We start from the raw sequence: 14,793 nt of genomic DNA on the forward strand, positions 1-14,793 counted from the left end.
TAGGTTGTTCCTGATGCAGCTGGGATGAGCCTGGCTATAAACAGCAGCGTACGGTGTACTAGCTAGTACTGCGAATCAGATGGAATGCTCCAGTCAAGTGAAGTCAAGCAATCAAACAGCAGAGCCCCTCTTCGTATATGATATAGCCTTCTGTCTTTCTTTTTAGATAATAAAGATCTTCATCTTTATGTCTGCACAATAAGCCTCCCCTAATACAGTTCGACATTAGCTCCAAAACAGCCGATTGTGCGTTTGGGTCTCATTGCCTTGTCTGCAAAAACATGTACTAATCTAAGCAGAGTCGCCTCAAGACATTACTATCATGTCGCTCTTTCATGGGACAATCCAAATCCACTCGATAATAACAGGCCGGCTGTCCCCAAGTATTCAATCGACAGTAAAGACTGGCCTTGTTGGACCGCATGTGTAATAAGCATTAAGCAACCTAGCTGAGTACAGCTGCAAGCGTATATGCAATGCCAGTTGCCAGCTGATCAGTAGGGAAAGCGATAAAGCTCTTGTACCCAAAACAAACCACACGACTTCCCCTAGCCATGAGCAAACGACCAAAAGCACTCGCTCACATGGGGTTTTGCAGCGCCCGTCTGGCTCAACTGCCCCGAAATCAACCCACTGATGTCACTGGAAATAATGCTCGATTATGGGCAGCTGGGGTAGGACGACGCAGCACGTATACAGGACTGGTCTACGCCAAAGACTCCCTGCTGCCCAACCCAAAAGCAAGAAGATCATTGATCGGCAGGCGACAACCCTCCCACGAAGTCAAGCTACGTGCATGAGAGCACCCCGGCCGGATAACCCTAATCTATGCTAGCCATCTACACCACTAAGCACGCCGCTAATTCAACAGGCCGGTCTCCCAGCTAATCGATCGGACTAGACTAGACTAGACTAACCCGTGAGAAATTACCGCTTATCTTTATGTATATCCATCTTGACATGACATGAACTAGCAGAGCACAGACATGTAAGCTTTTCTTTTGAGGACGGATCGGCGCGTGCAGGCACATCAGCTGATTGACGGCCACCAGAAAGGCAGCGACGACAATGGTGTAAATACGAGCGCCGCGACAAGCCTCGTATCTCGTATCTCTTAAAAAACTAAATTAGGATTAATTATTCGAAACTAAAAGTTCCTTTTTTTATCCCAGGTCATTCGTCCAGGATTAAAAACCTCCTCTAAATTATTGCAGATATGAAATAAGAAAACAACCTGCTAACACAGAGGAAAAAAACACAAGAGAACCGAGCCAACAACCATGAATTTTTCTTTTTCTGGTTTTGTTCTGATCAACTCATGTGTTCCATCAAGCCAATAATTATGAACATATTTTATAAAATAATTTCTCAAGATCTTTGTACTAACCTATTGTACACCATTAGCATTCACCTTCAAAAAAAGTAAGGAGATGGAAGGAAGGAAAATAAATAGTTTGCAGCAAGCATGACTGTCGGGCACAATCCAAAACCAAATCAAGAAAGGTTAGTTGGTAAAAAAAAGAGAAAGTAATAAGAACTCCATGAACAAAATAAGCAGGAATCAGGAAGAAAACACACACCTATTTTTGAATTCCATTTCCACCTGCAGATTGAGCAGGCACAGCCGCACACTGAGAATTGGGGATGAGCGAGGCATGGAGGAGGTAGGCATGGAGTGCACCACCTGCAAGCGCCCGCGCGCCGCGCTAGACGGCGGCATGGTGGACATACCGGGTGGCATGCGCGGCCGCCAGGGGCAAGGACCGGCACAACAAGGTCGTGACGGTGCGGGGCTCCGGGACCGACGCGTCCAGCTCTCGGTGCCCATGGCCATCCAGTTCTACGACATCCAGGACCGCCTCGGCATCGACCAGCCCAGTAAAGGCCATCGAGTGGCTCATCCGCGCCGCTAGCGCTGCCATTGACGAGCTCCCGTCGCTGAACTGCTCATTCGCCCTCCCCGGAGCCGGTGCCGCCTCCTTTCCGCCGGCAGCCAAAGATGACGCGAAGGTCAGCACCTCCGAGACCAGCAAGAGCTCCGTGCTCTTGCTCACCAACGCCCCGGCTCACGTTGCTCCTCATCCCGGTCCTCGCGCTTGCCGTCGTAGCTACCAGGAGCCACCGGGCCCGCACCGCCGGTGGCCAGGGGCCGGCCGGGGAGGCCCCGCGCGTGCCCGCGTGGCCGGCGGCCTAGGAAGCCCGCGCGCCGGCGGCCAGGGCCCCAACCGGGAGGCCCCGCGCGCCGGTAGCCGGCGGCCAGGGGGGCGGCCGGGGAGGCCCTGCGCACCGGCGGCAGACAGTGGAGGGAGGAGAGAGGAGTAGAGGGAGGAGAGGAAGCGGTGGAGAGAGACAGAGAGGCCGGTGGTGGGTTGGGAAAGAGGATAAGGTAGTGGAAAGAGAGATGAGACCGCCGGTGGGGAATAAAAAAGAGAGATATAGTTCCAATTGTTGGTTTCAACCAGAACTAAAGATCATTCTTTAGTCCCGGTTAGAAACACCAACCAGAACTAAATGGACTAACTGGCTCACCAGATTCCCTCATTATTTCTAGCCATTACAATCGGGACTAAAGGGGGCCGTGACTAAAGAGCCCCCGTCGAAGCTGGTTTTTGGACTCGGGACTAAAGCTCTTTTAGTCCCGATTAAAAAATGACCGAGACTTTTGTAGCCGGATGGAATGTCATTTCTCTACTGGTGCGACTGACATCCACGGACTCGCCCGGCCGGCCGTCGCTTTCGTTCCCCCATTTGCTCCTTGCTTGCCGACCGAGAACTCTGAACTCGCCGCGGCAAACAAACCGCACGAATCTGACGAGCCGTTGGACTCGGGCCGGGGGCTCCGTTTTTCTTCCGCCGGAGTTGACGCCTCGCTCGCCGATCAGATCCGCGGTTGCTTTCGGGATGGAACACACACAAAGCAGTGGAACCAATCAATCAGGGTTTTTGCTTAGGTTATGCTTGGTCAGTCCAAACCCCCAACGAACGCCCCGCGCTCAACTGCAATTATTCCTCCGAGCACGTCACTGCAGCTAGCGGCTGCCAGTGCCTCCCTTTATTTTTCGGTCGCCCTCCCTCTTCCGCCGTTGACGAAGTGAGGTGTGTAGAGACACATCACACGTATCTTCTCTTAGATGATATGATAGGATAACGTCCCGGCTCTGCATCATGAAATGCACACATATATAGCCACAGTGTATGCATGTGTGTCTTTTTCGAACAGATGCATATATGTCTTGAAGGAATTACAAATTATTGTCATTTCAAATCGAGCAAACATTAAGCATCCATAGATAACACTTATTCTTACTTATTCTGAGAATTCCTCGCTCGTCGTTCCGGAGAAAACGATGGTTATTAACATAATTTTTTGCTGACTCCTTATTCTAGCATTACTACTTTAGGGTGATGCTATCGTCGTCTTTGTTTTTTTATTGATATACTATAAACTTCATTCTTTTAAGTCTTTTATTTAGGTTGGCTATTGCATCATCTGGATTTATTTATTTATTTGAATCAGTCTCTGGGTTTAATTTGAAGGATAAGGCATCATCATTCATCGATCAGGTATTCCTTTGAAAAGGGAGTATCATTCATCGATCATGCATCCATCTACGACTATCCGAGGCCGCGCGCCGGCCGGCCGGCGCGGCCGGGCATGTCAGTCAAGCCACCGCGCCGACCGATCAGCCTCGCCCGCCCGCGATTCCCGCGCGCATGAACGGCGACTCTGGATCCATCCATCCGAGCAACGCTCCAGCTCGCTCGGCGCCGAGCGCACGCTGCCGCCTGCACGCGCCGCGCGTGGCCGCGTGAGGGTTACCCGCGCTGCGGCCGCGAGCCCTGCCAGCGCCACTCCGCGCCGTCTGCTTTCTGTGGTGCCGCGGCGGAGATGCATGCACGGTTCCGGCTTTCCGAGCCGAGGCCCGTATACGTCTCCGTCATGGTTTCGTATAGCGACCTGATCCGGCGGAGAAGCTTTTTTTTAGGATGCACGGCGAGTGGTTTTCTGATGACATCGAGAGAGGGTATGCCAGTCAAGCAGCCTTTTTCAGGTACAAATTTCAAAATACGCTGCGGCGAATGGCGACACGTGTCCTTCGCTTCCCCCTCCCAAGTCCCAACCTCTCTTTGGCTAATGTTTGTCGTCGCTGATGAAGATAAACTAAAATTATTGACCGGATCCGATTACCCACGTAAAGCCAGACCGTTCTGGTACCAAATTTACTGGACTCGTCGCTGTCGCGGTTAAACTGCGACGAGAGTAAAACACGGCACAGCCTGGAATCTACACCGCGCGCGCGGCGCCAACTCATCGGAGATGTTAACGTGCATGCCAAATCCAGCCGCGGAACCGGCACCCTTCCCGTAGAGGGCCATGCACGCCTCGATGGGCACGGAAAACACGTTTGGCTCTTTTCCCCTCGCAGGTAGACAGGAGATCCAACCTGCGTATCCAGCTGTGGCACTAGTCCAACGAACCACAGTGCGTGTGCTAATTATACATGCTTTTTTTGAGAAGGATGTCCTAATTATATTAAGACAGGCAAAAAAAAGAGAGAGGGAAACAAATTAATTAAACACGTTTACATCCAGCCCGGCACCCTACATGCATTTCGATGAATCCAAGAAGGAATATGTGGTTGGTAGGACTTTGGAAAATCAATCCAGCGTTTTAAGTTAAATAATTACTGTGAAAATTGTGCTGACGGCTTCTACTGTGAAAATTAAGCTGAACCGTAGTACTGTACATGGGATGAGTACTGTGAAAATTAAGCTTAACTTGTGTTACCTTTTTAACAAGTAGGTTAATCTCCTAGTAACAGTTATTAGTACTCACTACACTATGACTCCGGAAATTCTCCAAAATGTCAAAATACGCACCCTCGAAAATGTCAAAAATATTCCCCGTGGAAATTCCTCAGTCGCCTGTACAGTGCTCATCAATCATCATTGCCGTCCATCTCCAACTGGTTCCCAACAACACAAAGAAGGGAAATCCCAATTTTCCAATAGGTCCCTATCGGCTATCGCCTCCCTCCATTTGCTTGCAGCATCACCCCCATTATCCTACTACCCAGCTGATTTCCCCTGCTGGTGGTGGTGCACGGTGGTGTGTCGACACATGCCTCCCCGCGCCACCCCATTTTTCTAACCCGTGTCGGGCTCCTCTCCGCCCGCGTTGGGTTAGTTTAATCCGGCGTCATCGCCAACCCGACCGGTCGGCTAATTAGCCAGGCCAAACCAGAACCATCGTAGCGCGGCGGGCGCACGGGACAAGCGCGCCCAGCCGCGCTCCCGTCTCGTCAGCCCCGATGGCGCCTGCCGGCCGCGCCGGCCGCGAGTCCCATCGCCCGTCCGACGTGGCGGACAGCGCGGGCCCACGTGCTCCCGCCTGGTGCGGGCAGTGACGCCCGCGTGGGCCACGCGCTGCCGGCCGGGCTCGCTGCTGCCCCGACGTGCATGGCGGCCGTGGCCATGCCCTGGGAGCACCCCCCCGCGCGCTATATATACCGGGCCCTGCAACAGCATCCTCCCCACACAAACTGCGAACGAGAGAGAGACAGAGAATTGCAAGCCGGCAAGGAACGGCAACCAAGCAAGCCACCCGCAAGTAAGCTAAGCTAGCCAAATAAACCCCCCGTTTCGTTTAGCTTTTCTGCCATGGCTCCCACGGCGACGGACGCGGCGGCGGCGAAGGGGAGGGTGACGGCGCTGGGGGTGGCGGCGTGCGAGCGCGACGCGGAGAAGCTGGAGATCATCGAGGAGATGACCAAGAACTTCGACCCGGAGCAGGTGCGCGTGCTGGGCGAGATCCTGGCGCGGAACAACGGCGCCGAGTACCTCCGCCGGCACGGCATGGAGGGGCGCACGGACCGCGCCGCGTTCAAGGCGTGCGTGCCCGTGGTCACGTACGAGGACCTCCGCCCGGAGATCGAGCGCATCGCCAACGGCGACCGCTCCAACATCATCTCCTCCCACCCCATCACCGAGTTCCTCACCAGGTATGTAGCTGGCCCTTCAAATCAGATCCGTTGCTGCTTGCTCATCTCCGTTGTTTAATCCTAATCGCGGTTCCGGTCAATGGTTGCAACGGCGACGACGACTGCAACCGCGAGAGGATTAACGCTTGATTAATCGGTTCGGGTGTTGGTGGGTGAATTGACGCCTTGCTTAATTATTCAAATGTGTGCCGCGTGCAGCTCGGGGACGTCGGCGGGGGAGAGGAAGCTAATGCCGACGATCGAGGACGAGCTCAACAGGCGCCAGATGCTCTACAGCCTCCTCATGCCCGTCATGAACTTGTGGGTGACCCATCTATCCTCATCATCCAGCTTCTTTAATTTCTACAGTGCTGTATACGCCTTCATGGAAATTGTCTTCGTCGTCCTCCGATCCGTATCCTAGCTCGCTTGCTTTGGATAGATTTGCCTGTTTTGACCCGGCCGAGGCGATAGGGCCAAGCGATCGAGCTAACCGTTTTCGGCTGCAATCGACCAAGCTGATGATGAGCTGGTGTGGTGCACGCACTGTATTTTTAGGGCTTAAGCTAACCTCTGATTTTACTGAATTGACCTAACTGAATTAAAGTGGTGTCCTTGTATACATCTTTCTACATGCGTTTCACAATCCATCACTTTTATTTGGAAATATTAATAAAAATCTACCTATAATAGTAATTTTGAGCCCAAATAAAGTGAATGCATGGTAGAAATGCTAGTGGAACGAAATCATTTGTCATGCTTTCGTAGCCTGTTCGGCTACCCGGCAACTTGCCGGAGGCGTGGCTAATCATTCAGACCGGGCCTAAAATAATGCGTGTTTGTATCTTAGACGCCAGAGATGCCTCGGGCGTTTCTCTACTTTTTAGACGCCAAGATTCCCCTTTTCTTATTTGTAGCATCGTCCAACTTCTACCTTGCTAAAATAAGGCCGTGGCAGCTCAAAGTCCATCGCATACGTAACCGGGAGGTTGGAGCTGTGTGTAACCTTGTAAACAACGCGACAAAACGCACTGCCTTCTCGCGCTGAAATATGTGCTCGATCAGTGGTGGAAGATTTAGAGCCAATCAACTTGCCTAAGCACACGTATGTGTGGTACGCTGGATAAAGTTTTGTTAATTGTGCTTGTTGCCCCATTATACGACAACATGCACGTACGGACTGGAAAGAATGACGCCACTATATCCGTGATCACTAATTCTGATATCTAATAAAGCCTTTTTTCCCCCCTGAAACGTATAAGAAAAAAAACTTCTCACCATGTTAGCTCCTCACAGTATCTTTCGGAATTTGAGTCACCAAATTAAACACTAGTAGCTTTTTTCTCGTGGAGCGCAAATTAACATGGATGCATGGAACGGAGCGTGCACGGTGTTCGGGGAGCGGCTATCTCTCGCCCCGGGCAGCCTCCGCACCTCCCTGCCTTGCTCGCCCCCCTCCCCCCAGCTGGAGCCGTGAGACAAAAGCCCAACGATTGGGAGGAGGGCGGCGGCGGGGCCAGCTCGATCCCTTCCGTCTTCTCCCTCAACCCTAGATCTGCCCCGCCATCACCATCGACTCCGCCGCCAGCCGCCTGGGCGCCTGCCTCCCCGGTCGCGCGGTCGCTTGGGCGCCTGCCTTCCCAACCTCCTCGTGGTCTGATCGCGCGGGCCTACCCGGCACCGCCACCGCCGTGCGGCGGCGCGGGAAGGACGTCGGTGGGGCCGTTCATCGCTGGCGGTGTGCGGTGGCCGGCGCTGCATGTCTCTCCTTTCTCCCTCTCCCATCGCACCCCACCGGTCTCTTGGTCGCCCTTGCCACCGTCGTTGCCACCAGCATACGTCGCTGTCGGGTCCGACATCGCCGGATTCGCCCCTTGGCGACGGGGATCCACCCCCAACGGCGTGGATTTGCCCCCTCCTCCTCCTCCCCCAAGGCGGCTCTCCTTGTCATTGGTGTCCGCTGGTGGCCCTTGGGGCTGTTGCCGGCGCCCATGAGGGGCCGTGAAGGTCATCTCGCCGGGTCGCCGGGCTGCTGGGGTGACTCAGGAGATATCGTTGCCACCGCTGGTCGTCATTGTCGAGCCTCGGGAGCAATTATCATCGTCGCCGCTGCTTTGTTGTGCTGCCCGTGTAGGCGCTGGGTGCCGTTGAGCTCCCTGTTCCACCGCCCATCCTTGGTCATGTAGGTGCCCATTGCCGGGCCCTGGTCGTGGGGCTCGTCGTCCACCTTTGGTCGCTCTGGTGGTGGGAGTTTAGGGCCTATGCTGTCGCTCATATCTACTGGCGCCCCTCTCCGGGTGATGCTGCACTAGCTTGGTCGTAGCTATTTTGGTCGTCGGGCGATAGTGGCGTGCTTCTTTACCGCTCGCTGGTGCGTCTTTGGATCAACGTTGGGTCGTCGCAGTCGCCTCTTGGTCACCCACGGTCGTCTGGACCTTCCCTATTCTCAAAGGTACCTGCAAATATTCCTCATCGTCGTCGCCGTGGATCGCTCGCTGCCATCCCATCGTTTTGCCTCTCACCCAGGCCTCGGCGGTCTGTTGTGTGGAGATGATGTTGGGGGCCCTTGGCGAAAGCTTTACCTGACATTCGCCGTGTCGACAACGGTTGCATCCTTTAACGTAGCTTACCCCGCTGGGGTGTTGTTGCGGCCACCAAATCCATTTGGTTTCACCAAGTGAAGACTTGGACTGCTTTTCCGTGGATAGTCGAACGATGGCGGCGTTAGAGTCGCTTCCTCCTTGGAGGCATCGTCTTGCATGACTTTCTCGCTCTGCCTCCGCTGGCTTCGGGTTGTTAGGCAATCGGTGATGCGCGCGTGTTCTTAGTTTCCTTCTCTCCTGCAGGTATCAGTCATCCTAGGTCGTGTTTAGTGTGGTGGTGCTGTGGGTTTCTTTTCTTTTTTGTTGTGTTTGTGTTGCTCGTGGGTGGGGATTCTTATAACTTTACGCTTTGGGACCTCTTCTGGCGTCGTTGTAATTCTCCTCTTTTTAATTATGGATGATGATACTATCTGCAGGTACGTGCCTGGGCTGGACAAGGGGAAGGGCCTCTACTTCCTGTTCATCAAGTCGGAGACGACGACGCCCGGCGGTCTGCCGGCGCGGCCGGTGCTGACCAGCTACTACAAGAGCGACCACTTCAAGCACCGCCCCTACGACCCCTACAACGTGTACACGAGCCCGACCGCCGCCATCCTCTGCACAGACTCGTTCCAGTCCATGTACTCGCAGATGCTGTGCGGCCTGCTGGCCCGCACCGAGGTGCTCCGCGTCGGCGCCGTCTTCGCGTCCGGCCTGCTCCGCGCCATCCGCTTCCTGCAGCTCCACTGGAAGGATCTCACGCACGACATCCGGACGGGCACCCTGAGCGCCAAGGTCTCAGAGCCCTCCATCCGCGCGGCCGTGGGCGAGGTGCTCAAGCCGGACCCGGACCTCGCCGGCTTCGTGGAGGCCGTGTGCGCCGCCGCCGACAAGGAAAACAAGTGGGAGGGCATCATCACCAGGGTGTGGCCCAACACCAAGTACCTGGACGTGATCGTCACCGGCGCCATGGCGCAGTACATCCCGACGCTCAAGTACTACAGCGACGGGCTTCCCATGGCGTGCACCATGTACGCCTCGTCCGAGTGCTACTTCGGGCTGAACCTCCGGCCCATGTGCGACCCGTCGGAGGTGTCCTACACCATCATGCCCAACATGGGCTACTTCGAGCTGCTGCCGCACGACCCGGACGCGAGGCCGCTGTCCAAGGACGACCCGCCGCCGCGGCTGGTGGACCTGGCGGACGCCGAGGTGGGCAAGGAGTACGAGCTGGTGATCACCACCTACGCGGGGCTCTGCCGCTACCGCGTCGGAGACATCCTGCTCGTCACCGGGTTCCACAACGCGGCGCCGCAGTTCCGGTTCGTGCGCCGCAAGAACGTGCTCCTCAGCATCGACTCCGACAAGACGGACGAGGCAGAGCTGCAGGCCGCCGTGGAGCGCGCGTCCGGGCTGCTGGCACCCTACGGCGCAGGCATCGTGGAGTACACGAGCCAGGCGGACGCCGCCACCATCCCGGGCCACTACGTGGTGTACTGGGAGCTGATGGTGCGGGAGGGCGGGAAGATGCCCGAGGCGGCCGTGTTCGAGCGCTGCTGCCTGGAGATGGAGGAGGCGCTCAACTCGGTGTACCGGCAGCTCCGGAACGGCGACGCCATCGGGCCGCTGGAGATCCGCGTCGTGCGCGGCGGCACCTTCGAGGAGGTGATGGACTACGCCATCTCGCGCGGCGCGTCCATCAACCAGTACAAGGCGCCGAGGTGCGTCTCGTTCGGCCCCATCATCGAGCTGCTCAACTCCAGGGTGCTGTCCAAGCATTTCAGCCCGGCGTGCCCCAAGTTCAGCCCGCACAAGAAGTGAGAGGACCAGCAACCGGATTCAACATCTGACGGCCCAGATTGAGCTGGACGCTACAGTCAGCTAGCAGCACTACTACTTCCTTCCCAGTCGTTTATACTGCGTGTCTCTCCTGTTCCTCGTGCGCTAGGGAGAGGAGTGAATTAGTCACCGGTGACAACTCCTGCTTGCTCCAGCCAGATGCCTGGTTCTTTGGTGTTAGATCAAGCTACTCCACTGCTAGTAGTTACGTACTTGTGTGTGATGTCATTTCTTGAGTGGAAATGGCGTGTGTTTGTAATTGTAAGACGGTAACGCCATTCTTGGCCCAATATCATAATAGGCCTTCTCGAACTACCTGCTTGTGTTTGCATGCGTGTGTTTTGCTTTTGTTAGTTTTTTTAAGTTGCTTTTGCTAGGGGTTACCACGGAACGAATCAGACATCCAGAGAATGAACCAGACCAGCAGCACATAAACGGCTATCGGCCGCACATAACAGCTGACAGCGATCGAGAAGGACTGACTCCCAATTACAAAAAGCAAAAACTTCACTCACACATGATGATTTTGCCAGCTAAATCGAAGATCTGCATTTTTGTTATTCCAGGCTACGCACACACGTGTAGGAAAGGTGGAGAAAATACATATGATTATTTATATGCAAAAGTACATGGACTCTGCATCAGTTTCTAGATCATATTCATCACTAGGGCGCTCATGTGCCACTTTTGCCTTGGGTGACAGGCAGGTGTCCATCGTTTGAGCAGCTCAGAAGATCTGGAAGCCTTCTCAATTTTGGTCCTGGAAGTGGTCTCCCGCTCAAGCGTTTTGGTTTTATATCCTGCCTTAGAAATTGAAATATTAAACACTGAAGTTTTAAAACAAGTAGGAAATTGCGTTGGGCTGAGCAGTTGTCAGCAGACCTAGTCAAATATTGCTGTAGGGATGGCAAGAGTTGTCACTGCGTTAGGAGAGTCTACTATTCCAGATATCCTACCCTCGCAAGGGCAGCACGAAAGTAAAAGATATACATGTATCAAATCCCCAATCCCTGATGTTAAAATACTATTTAGCATGCATGATACTTAAGATAATAGTTAGTTACCCTAATGCCTACCTGCTCCTTGGAGTACCCAAATCTGGAAAGGTACTCAACGGCATTCAGAACTGCACGTTTGTAGGCAACTGATGCATCAAGGGAAGGAAATGCTGCTTCCCAGACTCATCCACACTGATGCCCTCAAACACTAACCACTCTGACAAAAGTGGCTCAACAGGACCTATCTCAAAGATAGGATTCACATGAAGTGGTGTTGGACCAACTGGGGTTAAGTATTCCTTCATCCCACCTCTTATGATCTCACACCTATACAGAGCACATGACAGAACTTTTGAGGAGCATGCAATGGAAAAAGAATTGTCCACATCCAGATTTTATTTATCCAACTGACATATCCTCATCAGGACCAACAATATTGACATGTGTTGCCCGTGTGGTTCAGACATGACTGATTACACTACAGACAGATTGAGTTTGATCTCAACAAATAATCCACTATGCCTATATGGCTATATGATCTGAAGCATCAGTTAAAGCAATGCCATGAAAACACAATATGGAAAAAAAATCAAAATAAACCTCTGTATCCTATGAATTGACTAATTCATATTCTACATGTGCTATCTGATAAAGTCCTTTGCAAGAAGCTATGAAGATGTCTGGTGCTAGTGTACTGGGCTAGTGTCATAATAACATATGATGGAATCTAATAACATTCAGTTTTCCAACACTGGTGGATCCGATTTGATGCAATTGGCTGTTTGGGCCCATCCTTATGGTCCTCTGAAATTGAAGATGCATTCATAAAACATAATATAACATGTAGTATTGAAGTGTAATAAGAACAAAGTTTATTACTTGAGCTCAAGGAATCCGCTCATTTCAATTGCTCCACACAATGAAATTTCGCCATCGCCCTGGGAGAAAGTGCATATCACCAGTACTAAGGTTTGCTCCTTCAACAAATATCGGTAGATAAACTTTTGAACCTCTGCTTAGATTCTTTATGTCACAGTTCCCACCATTCTCCCTTCCAGGAATGGTTCTAGCTGCTCCATTTGCAATTTTGTGCCATTCAGCAGTTCCCTCTTGGATCTGCATGACATTGTAATTGTATTCATTACAAACATGGCACTTCTACCAAACAGGTGGAAAGATGTACTTTAGATCTGCTAGCTAATATATGCATATAGAACTCTTAACTTGTGTTGTAGGAAATACAAAGTGTAGAATGTTCTTATATGCACTTCCCACAGTGAAAAACAACATTATTAAAAGATGGTAGTGGATGGTTGCAAACCCTCAGTTTGTTGTAGGTGATGCAAATTTTACATTTAATCCAAGGCATTAAAGTGAAAAAATTGACCATGCCTTCCCAAGTAAGCAGTTCTCAGGGGTCGGTAAATGAACAAGGGGCCTCTGGTGCAGAACTTCACACAGTTTAAGGGTCTCTTGGTTTGTCTCAGCCAATCTTTTCTCCCTTTCATTCCATATATTAAGAAGTTCAACTGATGGTGCAGTTCCTACCATACCAGGATGAGTTAATCCTGGAAAACGAACACCTGGTATACACAAATTGGAATATTTAAGGATCAAAAACTGGAAAGCTTCATTCCCAGCAACAACAAGAAACTTTTTTAAAAAGCAACTGCCAAGAGCTTGTACGAGTACAACAAAAAACTTTACCTGGTATCTGAGGGGAGTATGCATAAATTCCTTCAAAATACCAAATGGCTTTTCTTGCGCTAGGGAAGTGGTCAGTTAAGAATCCACCACCATTCTCCCTTTCGAGTATTGCAGTATAATCCCACTCATCGCCAGGAAGTGGTCCAAGGTTGCAGATCTCTACTACTAGAAGATCACCAGGTGAAGCTGGAACCCCTTCAGAATCAACTATTCTTAGCGGACCACTAAGATAATGAGCCTGTGGAACATCCGTAGTCAGTTTGGCTCACAATGAAAGCACTGGAACAAAAGAAAAATTAAATGATATCTTCACAAGAAAAATACAAACTTACAATTGTGAAATCCATGGATTTCATATCATCTGCAGAGTTATCATCCCTAACCCGGCCTCCACTCCAATCAACCATCTCAACACGGAACAATTCCCCTTCAGTTACATCAGCAACAGGAGGGATATCTGGATGCCAGCAGTTATGGAGAGGGACCTTTTGCTCCCATGGCTGCTTCTTCACATTTATGGGCACTACTAATCTTGGGGGTCAGAGGAGCCATGTTTCATTACAGTATCTCCTCAAGAGCTTCCCATTGGAAGCTTGGTGCACCTTTATAATGGCAGGATATGCATGCTGACGAGACTGCTAATGGTAAAAACAGGAAGGCAAAAAGGAATCCCAGGAAAACATTTTTCAAACAAACTTCCACTTGGGAAGCTCACTTGAATATGAGCTGTGGATCTGATAACTAGAATTCATGTTCCGTTTTCAAAGAAATATTCCAAAAGGAATAGGCACAGTTTTACCTTGCAATACTATTCATGTGTTTAGAGTTGCTTTACATAACCGAGTCACTATCAGGTAAGAAATTTCTTGTTGGTCCCACCCATCCCTATAGACTATCCAGAGCTAAGACGTTGAGATATTTTCTTGTACAACAGCAGTACCAGCCAACTTGGCTTGTCTTATTCATTTTTGTTTTCCACAGGTAACATGCAACACTTGGGTACTTGAGCACATTTTGTTTTTGGCAATACTCCAACATAAATTGAATGTCCATTTCCCCGCAACACTAAGGGCTGTCACCAAACAAAGTTTGTCTTCCTGCTAAACTGGACAACACTATAGAAGCAGGGATATTTAAAGCTGGCTTCTTTTAAGAATATCTGCAACATGCTAGTAGGTAGCTAGAAATTTTATATTAGTTGCAAGAAATAGAATTCAGAAGTAATAATACAATAAACTACATTAGTATTTCATTTTTAAAAGTTATGGGCAGTACTGTATAACTTTCCCATTACAGGATATAGTTATTACTCTTGAGCCAACAGTGGGAATACAAATTTACCAGAGCGTACGAAATACAATTAACACAATATTATTAATCCAAATCCCTATTCAGCAAATTGTTGGTACAACCTGGAAATAATAAAAAAATGCATAAATCGAGAGTTAAAGGCTCAACTTATTTCCACAAAAAATGAGCATTTTAGCACTTAATTACCCATGCTATCACCAAAGCTGCTTCATCTTACTAAACTTTACATGTCATAAAGCTTGTGCTTTCAGCTCCTAACATAAACTTTATGACATGTAAACTCAAACCTAGCCGAATCCATCCAAATTGGGGCCTCTATCTGAAACTGTTACAAATTGGTCTAATATCTGACAATGTGAATCTTGCAAGTTAGGT

General features: G+C 50.9%; 2 protein-coding genes across 2 annotated transcripts; one reads left to right on the forward strand and one right to left on the reverse strand.

Moving 5' to 3' along the window:
• The first annotated feature begins 5,553 nt into the window (after positions 1-5,553).
• Positions 5,554-10,717, forward strand: LOC101786612 (probable indole-3-acetic acid-amido synthetase GH3.2). The gene is made up of 3 exons (XM_004970021.1): positions 5,554-6,002; positions 6,201-6,302; positions 9,001-10,717. The coding sequence occupies exons 1-3, from the start codon at positions 5,662-5,664 to the stop codon at positions 10,382-10,384; spliced, it is 1,827 nt and encodes a 608-aa protein (XP_004970078.1). The 5' UTR covers positions 5,554-5,661; the 3' UTR covers positions 10,385-10,717.
• A 350-nt stretch (positions 10,718-11,067) lies between these two features.
• Positions 11,068-14,774, reverse strand: LOC101787007 (formamidase-like). Its single transcript, XM_022826481.1, is given in 9 exon segments — positions 11,068-11,354; positions 11,479-11,559; positions 11,562-11,727; positions 12,280-12,347; positions 12,349-12,516; positions 12,793-12,983; positions 13,108-13,345; positions 13,440-13,643; positions 13,645-14,774. Coding segments are annotated over 9 exon segments (1,158 nt in total). The 5' UTR covers positions 13,660-14,774; the 3' UTR covers positions 11,068-11,327.
• Positions 14,775-14,793: the final 19 nt, after the last annotated feature.

This window comes from Setaria italica, chromosome V (assembly GCF_000263155.2).
Source record: "Setaria italica strain Yugu1 chromosome V, Setaria_italica_v2.0, whole genome shotgun sequence".
In the NCBI taxonomy this organism is placed as follows: domain Eukaryota; kingdom Viridiplantae; phylum Streptophyta; class Magnoliopsida; order Poales; family Poaceae; genus Setaria; species Setaria italica.